The sequence below is a fragment of the Taurulus bubalis genome, assembly GCF_910589615.1.
Source record: "Taurulus bubalis genome assembly, chromosome: 3".
Classification (NCBI taxonomy): domain Eukaryota; kingdom Metazoa; phylum Chordata; class Actinopteri; order Perciformes; family Cottidae; genus Taurulus; species Taurulus bubalis.
Genome location: NC_136591.1, coordinates 4,037,273 through 4,049,608, shown reverse-complemented (window position 1 = coordinate 4,049,608; position 12,336 = coordinate 4,037,273). Strand labels below are relative to the sequence as shown.

General features: G+C 42.5%; 1 protein-coding gene across 1 annotated transcript; it reads right to left on the bottom strand.

The window, feature by feature from the left end:
- Positions 1-399: 399 nt before the first annotated feature.
- On the bottom strand, positions 400-11,891 carry pla2g7 (phospholipase A2, group VII (platelet-activating factor acetylhydrolase, plasma)). Its single transcript, XM_079216234.1, has 11 exons — positions 11,719-11,891; positions 7,909-8,036; positions 6,782-6,932; positions 6,128-6,221; positions 5,973-6,041; positions 4,118-4,289; positions 3,633-3,746; positions 2,600-2,691; positions 2,334-2,504; positions 2,095-2,243; positions 400-1,312 (listed from the first exon to the last, which is right to left on the bottom strand). The coding sequence occupies exons 1-11, from the start codon at positions 11,780-11,782 to the stop codon at positions 1,212-1,214; spliced, it is 1,305 nt and encodes a 434-aa protein (XP_079072360.1). The 5' UTR covers positions 11,783-11,891; the 3' UTR covers positions 400-1,211.
- Positions 11,892-12,336: the final 445 nt, after the last annotated feature.

The window sequence follows — 12,336 nt, the reverse complement described above, 5'->3', positions numbered from 1 at the left end:
GCAAAATAAATATCAGTACAGATCTATGGGGTCCTGGTTTTCTTTACATAATGTTGTAGTTACTTCTGTTTACTGTGTGGTCTGCAGTCCCACTCCCAAGAACTAGGTTTAGTGAGCTGCTATTTCTCATGTATACTATAAGCCAGACTATGATGATATCTACTGTCAACACATGTCTGTCTGCTTCAGGCACAACTTGCATTCTAGCATTAATGTTTGCAGAATTAAGAAAAGGCTCATTGTCAGGTTTTGAGACCATCCCAGTGTCTCATGATGTCCCTGAAGATGATGTGAATTATTTTTTTATTTATTTGTACCAGTCGGTCAGCAGAACGCTTGTGTCACTGGACCGTTTAAAAAAAAGGTTTACTCCGGTAACACAGGAGCAGTGGTGTGGTTTCTCTGAAGATGTCTCCTGAATGAAGGGATGGGTTCCGCCTCTTAAAGGGTCAGTTCACCCCAAAATACACATTTTATTTTTTCCAGTTAGTGAGCTCATCGCTTTCCAGGCCTTTTAAAGGAGCGAGTTAAAGACGTGTTTGTATACAAACCAGATTTATTGGGTTTCTGTTACGGCAGATATTCCAGACGGTAGAGTATAAAAGTAGAAGCAGTTACATTGACTCAGGGTGAACAGTAGAGTGAAGGCACGTGCTTTCTTAACCTTTTAATGACGCTGATCTACTTACTATATGTAGCTGCCCTCTGAATCAGGATGGATATGTGTAGTTTCATATCTTGGCTAGGTTAATAATTCATCTGAGATACGAGTCCTCGATCTCCATTTGTTCTAACAACGCCCATCGGTCTCATTCCAGAATCACACTGCAATCATAGTGGAGCACGTCTCTGTTGGAAGATCATACGCCCACAGAGACACACAGTCTGTTAAATAACATGATCTCATTTACACTCAAAGATGAGAGTGATTAAAAGAATTTCTCCAAGAACTTCCCGGTAATAAGTGAGGATTTCACGAACAGTGAACATTCAGGCCTCGTGAAACAAACGCTGTTTTTTATCTGTCGAGGAAAAACTAAATCTGTCCTGCTGATGAGGTAGAGATCTTCTTTTCTATCTATTACGATTTCTAAATGTTAGATTTAGTCTGTCTGTGATGCCGAGCAGGCCTGGCCAGACATTTTGAGGACCGTTTCGGTTCCGCCGACTCCCACCGCACCAGGTGAAACCCCAGCGGTATGTTCTCCGGCTCACATGGAAGACTGGAGCACCGTAATGTTGGTTCCTTGGATGAGGTTGTCGTCTTGGCCTTCGATCAGAGGGTCCCACTGATTAAAGTTCTTCTTTAGTCCTGCAAAAAGTCAGATGGTGAGACACAAGGAGAGACTGCTGGGGATCGTGCTCACGTCCATGTTCCAGGGTTGAGACACATTCTGACCAGTGCATTTCCAAGCAAATGTCCATGATGTGAATCTCGGTGTAAACATGAAAAGGCGAGAAAATGTAGTATTTAAACAAACAATGAGAATTCCAAAGCATACTCAGGGTTTTTACGGTCATGGAAAACCTGTAAAGGTCATGTAAATGTGTTATATTCATGTGTTCATGACGTTCATTTACGCTGAGTTTGAAATAATTAATATGCTTTTAAAAGAAAGACGCTCAAAATATAAGCAGGCATACATACAGGCATTTATATAAATGTTTATTCTTTTAATCAAACTATTGTCTCATTCATTTGTGTCATTTAAGGTTTACTGTATGCTTTGTATTCTCATTGTTAGTTTAAATACTACATTTACTCACTTTTTACTGTTTACACCCAGATTTCACTAAATGTTTGGTCATGGAAATTTGGTTTAAAGTCATGGAAATGCATTGGTCAGAATGTGTATGAATCCTGATACAGTAAACCTTAAATGACACAAATGAATGAGACAATAGTTTGATTAAAAGAATAAACATTTATATAGATGCCTGTATGGATGCCTGCTTATATTCTGAGTGTCTTTCTTTTAAAAGCATATTAATTATTTCAAACTCAGCGTAAATGAACGTCATGAACACATGAATATAACACATTTCCATGACTCCTCCAGGTTCCCCGTGAGCGTGAGGCCCTGCTGTTCTCACCGAGGTGGCGCTGCAGGAAGGCCAGCGTCGCCTTGTTGCAGAGGTCCATGGCGACCTCGGGGTCGATCTCTCCCTTCAGCTTCATCAGCTTGCCGATCCAGTTGCCCGTCAGGAAGGTGAAGTCTGGGAAGCTCTGGTGGACCGCGCCTCTGGAGGAGGAAACCATCGGCACAGCGTCAGGACACGACTATGTTCCTCACGGGAACGACGACGCCCACATTCTGTTCGCTGCGCTCTACCTGATGGTGATCATCTTCCGCTGGATGACGGCCGAGTCCAGCTTCTTCATGCGGCTGATGTTTCCCGCCCACTGAAACTTCTCGGAGTTGATGAAGAAGATGGGCTGCTTCACCCGGGGGAAGATCTCCTCGTCTAAGGGGAACATCCAGGAGTCCAGCGCGACGCCGCACCTGACGACAGAGTTCACACGTCCCATATCGTTCAGACCGAATTATCATTCACGTCCCGTCTTATTCCTGCTCCTCTACCTTGTGAATTCACATACTTGAACTTAACCTCTTTGCACAGAGATTCTATCACCGTGGCTCCCCCGAAGGAATGCCCCACCGCCGCTATCCGACACAGATCCATGGAGTTCTGTCGAGAGGAAACGGAGGGTGAGTGACGACGACCATGAAACATCTCCTACTCCTGACTGTTACCTGCTCAGCTCCGGGTTTGACCAAAGTGACATAAAAATTCCTCAGGATGAACCCAAATGTCTGGATCGACCGGCACTCACTAAGTTATTTACGTGCACGTGTTCTTCTTCTTACTTTTATGACACTGCAGCAGCAGTTGGGACGTCCTACTCTGTAATAACTTTGCACCTGGAACGTCCACCATTTTGCTGCAGAGGATTGTGGGCTGCAAAATGTGACGGCATGCAGAAGAACATCCTGGTACTTTCTGGCATACTGCATTTAAAATACGTTGTTCTCTGGCTACCTGTGTAGTGTGGTAGTACGGGTATTGGAACGCGCACACTGCTGTACACAAGTTAGTTACCTCGCAGGAGGGGCGTGGCTTAAGTGTGTGTGTGAAACCACAATGGCGGCTCCTCCCAGCTTCACTTACAGCAGAACTGCCTCAAGAGCCACAGACCTCGTTGTGAGCACTTTCATGTTGAAACTGTTTTTCCTTTCAACAATAATACTGATGTCGGGAAAGAGACATTGCTGTTGGGTTTGTCAAATGTATGTTTTTGTCACTTTAAGCCCAACAAGCCGCGTGTCATCACAGCGGAGAGGAGGCAGGCGTCTCCAGCAGCTCACACCAAAACTATCTGGAATAATAAACAGCACGACGGGTAAGATGCTGAATCTGGGTTGTTATCAGTGTTATCTAATCATTTTTCTTCTGTGTGAACTTCCTGGAGACTTGCAAAAGGTGACACGATATGAATGAAGAACACAAACATAACTTTAGTCCCAGTTCCTTCACTAAACCTCTGAGGCTGCTGCCTTGCTGAAGGTGTGACTTCCTGAAGGAACTCGTGATCCCCGTGAAACCAGACCAGGGCTCACGGGCGGCTTTACCTCCAACGTCGTCCAGTCAAACTGAGTCTGCAAAACGTTTTGCACTGAGATCCCCGAGTTGATTTCCGTGAGTCTGTCCAGAGCCAGGATGCACTCATTGGCTCTCTGCTTCACCTGGAGGAGACACAAAGGACCCAAGTTGGAAAGAAAAACCAGCACACGCTAAGCATTACCACAATGTCACATGAATCCAACAGTGCAGCATTTAAACACAGAATAGAGGAAATGTTAGATAAAAGTTGCGTGTGAGACATATCAGATAAAAAAAAAATCAAATCAGCTGAAGGAAAGGAGGAAGTGGTTGGACTTGAACATGTGTCACGCACCATATTGGTTACGGACTTGTGCAATCCAGCTGCAGCCTCTTTGTATGAAAGAGGAGACGTCTCCACCTCTACTTTCCATACTGTGACCGTTGACTCATGAGAAGGATCGCTCCTCCCAAAGTACACAACGTCCCTTCCAGGAATGTAAAAGGTTCTCACCTGTTTGTTTCGAAGCGGGAACTCGCTCTCCCCGTGCTGCAGGTTCCTGTAGTACATCCACTCCGCCACCAGGTGGTCCGGGGCCGGGCCGCACGCTTTGGGCGCGCTCTTGTTTGCCTTCTCCGACTCCGTCTTCTCTCGGAAATAATATGTGGCGGAGGCTGACTCGTCTCTGCGTGGGGGAAGCAAATAAATAAATGAATGAATTAATATATACTTTATTAATCCCTAAGGGGAAATTTGATGTTGGCGTAGCAGCAATTTAAAGACTAAAAACAATATATTAAAACAGCAGGGATGAGAGATATATACAAAAATAAAATGACACAATGCTGCTAAATTACAACAATGTTCACACATTTAACACATACTTTTACTTTGTGTATGTATTCTCTTTTTTATTCTATTTTATCACATTTCATTATATGGACAGGTGTTGGAAATGAGCATTTCACTACAGACAACACAGTGCTGTTATCTGTTATTTTGTGCATAGATGTATGAATTTTAATGCCACTGATGTCCACATCAAATAAATAAAGACAAATGATTCAGGCTGTGTACTGAAGAAGAAGTGGAAAAAGGTATATATTATAAATATTACAGTAAATGTAATGTCTTACAGGGAAATAGTTGAGAAGTGTGCTTGTCTGAGTCAATGTTTTACCTGCAGTAGAGAAACAGACCGGAGCGAAGCGATGTTCTGCGGTTTGAGTGGACGCTGTATTTAGAATATTTCTACTGCTTTACCTTTTGCTGCCAGACTTTCTAACCGTTATCTAAGCTCTCTTCAACGACACGAGAGTCTATTGATCACACAAAAGTGAGTTCTACCTCTCAGAACGAGGAAGTTATCTTGTGTTATTGTGTTCAGAACATTGCCCTCGTGCTGCTGTCTGCTTCTCCAAACTCCAGCACCTGTGGTAAAACACCGACTTTGGGGAAGTTCCTCATGCAAGCAAAACGAAAACACTGAAAATAACTGTTGGCCAGAGCTCCGATGAATCTCTGCTACACATATACATTATATTGGGTTTTAGGACCGGCTCACAACAACCCTGTGAAGACGGGACGTTAAGCGTACAGGTTGTAAAGCCCTCTGAGGCAAATACAGGTTCTACAGAATCCACTGAATTGAACCCGGTGGGTGGATCACGTGACCCGTTACCCGTTTCTCACGGCAGCTCGTGTGCTTAAACGGAGTTCAGTCAAGTCGCAGCTTGTGCCGTTCCTCCTTGTTCAGACTTGGTGACGCAGGAGGAGTGTTAATGTTCTGTGATTGTTCTGGTTTGTTTGTGGTAACAGACTCAAACAAACTGACAAAAGCAGCCCAGCCGCTCGGCCGGGGCTGCTTTTGTCAGTTTGTTTTAGAAGGGGTCGGCCACAAAGTCGGTCTCCCGTCACAGCCATGAACTATGTCACAACACTGGCATGTTCGCTCTCTCTCTCTCTCTCTCTCTCTCTCTCTCTCTCTCTCTCTCTCTCTCTCTCTCTCTCTCTCTCTCTCTCTCTCTCTCTCTCTCTCTCTCTCTCTCTCTCTCTTTCTCTCTCTCTCTCTCTCTCTCTGTCTGTGGCCATTATGCTCTCCTCCATACGGTCCCCTTGTCGCTATACTGAAAAGAAATGTGATGAGCTGGTTCGTATTATTGTCTGCACACTTACTCCACAGACAGACTGTTATTGTTCGCTTGGCTTACGTTCAACTAGAACTTCCTGCCACCAACGCGTGGCCTCGACTGATTATAGACGCGTACGGCAGGACAACCGTCCTCCAACCCTGATGCCTGCCCTGTAAGAAGCTCCCTGTTTTAATGACGTGAACATGCAGCTAAAAGTAGACTTTAAAATGAAGTACCTGTGTTCCACGGATGCCACAATGAAGCCCTGAGAAGCCAGTTCTGCACATATCGCGGAGTACAAAGTCCTAGAGGGAACACCAGGGAGAGGTCAGTCACAGCAGCTGATCCCGGTCATTAAGGTCCATTCAGCGATCACACGGTTGAGGTTTACCGAAAAGCTCCGAGGCCGTGGGAGAAGATAACTACGGGACATTTTTCGTTGCATTTAAAGGGAGCGTCCACGGCGGCCGGGATCTTAAAGGAGCCTGGAACAGACAGATGAAGAAAACACAGGATCTTTTTGTCATATAACTGATGAACGTGTCCTGAAAGCTGTTGGGTTGTTGATGTCACACAGGTTCCCATGCATCTCTCCAGTGTGAACGTTTACATGCAGAACTGAAACTTACCAGTTAGTTCATGTATCAAAAACAGTCAATAACATCAATAAACAGTGCAGAGAAATGAGGTGAAACTAACTGCATTACACTAATGCATTACACTTCAGAGTAACACTCTGAAGCTTTTTTCCCTCAATAGTCAGAATCACTTTAAGTGCTGAGTTATTTAAGTTTGAACACACTAAAGTATAAGGTTTTATTTCCGCCTGAACACTTCTTTGGACCATAGCCTGAAGCCTTATCTAGTCTAAGTAAAAAGCAGATAACAATACCACAGAAAATGAATATTTTACACATGTTTTTCTAATTTTAGGCTGGAAAGAAGAGTATTCATGATATATATACTATACACCTATTAAACACCACAAACTAGTTTAAAACCACATCTGACATGTTGTGCATGCTCTTCCTTGGAGGTGTATTACCAAAAAGGTAGTTGAAAATCTTTTCCGCCAGAGTCCTGTTGATTTTCATGAAGTCTGCCAGACCGTTGAAATACTCCACGCACGGCACCCAGTCTGGTTTTTCCGCTTTTTCCGTCTCTTGACACGGGTAGTAGAGCCGGAAGAAGCTGCCCTGTTGGAGCAGACGGATCAGCACTCATTAGCAGTGTTCAATCAGAACTAACACAGCTTATATGCACTCTCGCCTTTTCAGAAAGGTAGTATTTAATCAGATATATATTTCTTCAATCAGCTAGAATATACATGTAACAGACATAACCATCACACAAGGAACGCTAGCTTAGGTCACATGATTCCTCCAACCCCAAGAACAAACCTCCTCAAACGGACAGTTATTGTTCATGTATTTACTGCTTGGACTTTACATCCTCCTCATAACTCACACAGGTAATACTCTGTCATTTAAAAAACAATTAAAGGCGAACCTCAGGACATTAACCACTTGACGTTCTCCTTTGCTATTTTTAGTCATCTGATTTTTTCTTTGTATAATTGATGGATGGACTGTATAATATACATCCTAGTCCTCGGCTGCACTATATCTGACTACTATTTGTATTTTTAACTGTTTGTTTCACGTTATGTTTTGCACGTTTTTGTACGTATTACATTTTGTCCTTTCCGTGGACCCGAGGAAGATTAGCGGCCGCTAAGGCGTCAGCTAACGGGGATTTTTCTCACGCTGAACTTTAAAACTATTTTTCCTGTGCTGACACATAGCCGTGTTATAGCAGCTCAATAAGCTTGATTACTGGCAGTACGGGACATATGTGTCATATGTGTGTAGCAGGTGTAACCGGAGTCAGATTCCATGTATGTGTACACACACACACACACACACACACACACACACACACACACACACACACACGACCAATAAACCCTTGTCCATTCATCATTTAGACTCTAAATGATGAATGGACGGCATTGTCCTCTACATGTTAGAGCACAGTGGCTTCACACAATGCTGAAACTCAGTGGTATCTCAATAAAAGGTGACCCATAATGCACAGGGCCCAAGGTCAGCGCGTCCTCTGTGGACCGTGTGTGTGTGTGTGTGTATATGTGTGTGTGTGTGGTGCTCTCACCTGCGCGGTGTGGTCCATCATGAAGTCGGTGCAGCCCACGGCGTGAGGTCCCTTGGCTGGAGGGATGCCGAGGTGGTTACTGCAGACGTTCCCCATGGCGAGCAGACTGAGCGCGTTCCTCCTCTGCGCTGTCACACGGAGAGACACGTGTTACACGTCAACTAACACGTGTAACACGTCAACTAACGCATACGACACGTCAACTAACACATACAACACGTCAACTAGCACATAGCAAGTCAACTAACATGTATAACACGTCAACTAACATGTGTAACACGTCAACTAACACAAAACACATCAACTAACATGTGTAACACATCAACTAACACGTCAACTAACACATATACCATGTGTAACACGTCAACTAACACATATAACACATCAACTAACACATGTAACACGTCAACTAACACATATAACACGTCAACTAACATGTGTAACACGTCAACTAACACATCAACTAACACATGTAACACGTCAACTAACACATATAACACGTCAACTAACACATATAACACGTCCACTAACACATGTAACACGTCAACTAACACATGTAACACGTCAACTAACACACATAACACGTCAACTAACACACATAACACGTCAACTAACACATAACACGTCAACTAACACATATAACACATCAACTAACACATGTAACACGTCAACTAACACATGTAACACGTCAACTAACACATGTAACACGTCAACTAACACATGTAACACGTCAACTAATACATAACACGTCAACTAACACATAACACGTCAACTAACACATAACACGTCAACTAACACTTATAACACATCAACTAACACGTGTAACACGTCAACTAACACATGTAGCACGTCAACTAACACATAACACGTCAACTAACACATAACACGTCAACTAACACATATAACACATCAACTAACACGTGTAACACGTCAACTAACACATATAACACATCAACTAACACGTGCAACACGTCAACTAACACATAACACGTCAACTAGCACATGTAACACGTCAACTAACACATGTAACACGTCAACTAACACATAACACGTCAACTAACACATATAACACATCAACTAACACGTGTAACACGTCAACTAACACATATAACACATCAACTAACACGTGCAACACGTCAACTAACACATAACACGTCAACTAGCACATATAACACGTCAACTAACACATATAACACGTCAACTAACACATGTAACACGTCAACTGACACATGTAACACGTCAACTAACACATAACACGTCAACTAGCACATGTAACACGTCAACTAACACATGTAACACGTCAACTAACACATAACACGTCAACTAACACATATAACACATCAACTAACACGTGTAACACGTCAACTAACACATATAACACATCAACTAACACGTGCAACACGTCAACTAACACATAAACTAGCACATATAACACGTCAACTAACACATATAACACGTCAACTAACACATGTAACACGTCAACTAACACATGTAACACGTCAACTAACACATAACACGTCAACTAACACATAACACGTCAACTAACACTTATAACACATCAACTAACACGTGTAACACGTCAACTAACACATGTAGCACGTCAACTAACACATAACACGTCAACTAACACATAACACGTCAACTAACACATATAACACATCAACTAACACATGTAACACGTCAACTAACACATGTAACACGTCAACTAACACATGTAACACGTCAACTAACACATGTAACACGTCAACTAACACATAACACGTCAACTAACACATAACACGTCAACTAACACTTATAACACATCAACTAACACGTGCAACACGTCAACTAACACATAACACGTCAACTAACACACATAACACGTCAACTAACACATAACACGTCAACTAACACATATAACACATCAACTAACACATGTAACACGTCAACTAACACATGTAACACGTCAACTAACACATGTAACACGTCAACTAACACATAACACGTCAACTAACACATAACACGTCAACTAACACGTGTAACACGTCAACTAACACATGTAGCACGTCAACTAACACATAACACGTCAACTAACACGTCAACTAACACATGTAACACGTCAACTAACACATGTAACACGTCAACTAACACATGTAACACGTCAACTAACACATAACACGTCAACTAACACTTATAACACATCAACTAACACGTGCAACACGTCAACTAACACATAACACGTCAACTAACACACATAACACGTCAACTAACACATAACACGTCAACTAACACATATAACACATCAACTAACACATGTAACACGTCAACTAACACATAACACGTCAACTAACACTTATAACACATCAACTAACACGTGTAACACGCCAACTAACACATGTAGCACGTCAACTAACACATAACACGTCAACTAACACATAACACGTCAACTAACACATAACACGTCAACTAACACATATAACACATCAACTAACACATGTAACACGTCAACTAACACATGTAACACGTCAACTAACACATGTAACACGTCAACTAACACATGTAACACGTCAACTAACACTTATAACACATCAACTAACACATAACACGTCAACTAACACATGTAACACGTCAACTAACACATGTAGCACGTCAACTAACACATAACACGTCAACTAACACATATAACACATCAACTAACACGTGTAACACGTCAACTAACACATATAACACATCAACTAACACGTACAACACGTCAACTAACACATATAACACGTCAACTAACACATGTAACACGTCAACTAACACATAACACGTCAACTAGCACATATAACACGTCAACTAACACATGTAACACGTCAACTAACACATAACACGTCAACTAACACATAACACGTCAACTAACACATATAACACATCAACTAACACGTGTAACACGTCAACTAACACATATAACACATCAACTAACACGTGCAACACGTCAACTAGCACATAACACGTCAACTAACACATGTAACACGTCAACTAACACATGTAACACGTCAACTAACACATGTAACACGTCAACTAACACATCTAACACGTCAACTAACACATAACACGTCAACTAACACATATAACACATCAACTAACACGTGCAACACGTCAACTAGCACATAACACGTCAACTAACACATGTAACACGTCAACTAACACATGTAACACGTCAACTAACACATAACACGTCAACTAACACATGTAACACGTCAACTAACACGTGTAACACGTCAACTAACACATGTAACACGTCAACTAACACATCTAACACGTCAACTAACACATCTAACACGTCAACTAACACATATAACAGGCCAACTTGACAGAAAACAAAGGACCTGGAGGTCATGACTGATGGTGGACAGAGCATGACTTGACAAAAAAAAAAAAAAAAGACAGGGTTCATACACATGTTGACCAATGGATTTCCATGACTTTAAACACAATTTCCATAAACAGGCCTGAAGGGCTTGACTCCTGTGGGAGAGGAACACGACGATGATTATGAATGATGAATGATTGATTATGCAGGTTATGAATACAGCTGCGGTTAGAACAGGATCAAAATGTCCCTTGATACCACCGGTTACATGGCATAGTTTATTATTGACACATGACACATATATGTGAGGTTATCTCCAGTTGTATGACCGCGTATTGCTTTGATAATCATAATAATAACTGTGTTCTGCTCCATGTTAAAGTCAGCAGGAACAATACGAAGTATTATATAACTGAGTGCGTGCCAAAGTTCACTTCTTGAGGTGTGCATGCCGCTACCACGAGAGAGACGGTTACCTGTCCGCGACCACTCGTATATCCTCTTGCCTAATACCTGTACCAATCCTCCATGAGACAGCATCCACCACAGGAGTTTCAAAAGCGCTCCTTCTTGTTAGCTGCTAGCTTCAAAAACACTATTCTAACGTTAACTACTCTAAAAACGTTAACTACACTAAAAAACAACGAGACCTTCCGGAGATAGAGAGGTGCCAATGTTACTACATCAGTTTCGCAACATTACCACGTAACTGGTAGTTATCCCACCGGTACGAGTCACCAGGGAGTGGTTTGACCTCACAGCTGTTAGCCAGCCACTGCTAGCATGGGAGGGAACTAAACCAGAGTCGTGAATGGAACGGGTTCTACGCGGTCTGTGGTGTGTTCACGGCACCGCACGTGGGGGCCTGAACACATCCTCCGACGTAAATGTAATACAATGTCATGTATGTCCCCGTATATTAAAATAGGCGAAGGGCTGACCACCAAGCCCATGTCACCATAACCACAGTATAGGGTTCTTTATGTATGTCCTGCAATGCCCCACGTAACACGGGGTAACCTGGTCTACATATGGTTCTGGTTAGAGCCAGCGAATCAGAATCTGCACGTGCATTTGTTGACAACAATTATCGC

Coding starts and splice junctions, on each gene's coding strand:
- pla2g7 (XM_079216234.1), bottom strand. CDS start 11,782: ATGCTGTCTCATGGAGGATTGGTACAGGTATTAGGCAAGAGGATATAC. Junction 3,747..4,117: donor TCCCGCTTCGAAACAAACAG/GTGAGAACCTTT, acceptor TGTCTCCTCCAG/GTGAAGCAGAGAGCCAATGA. Junction 2,505..2,599: donor TGCAAAGAGGTTAAGTTCAA/GTATGTGAATTC, acceptor CTCTGTCGTCAG/GTGCGGCGTCGCGCTGGACT.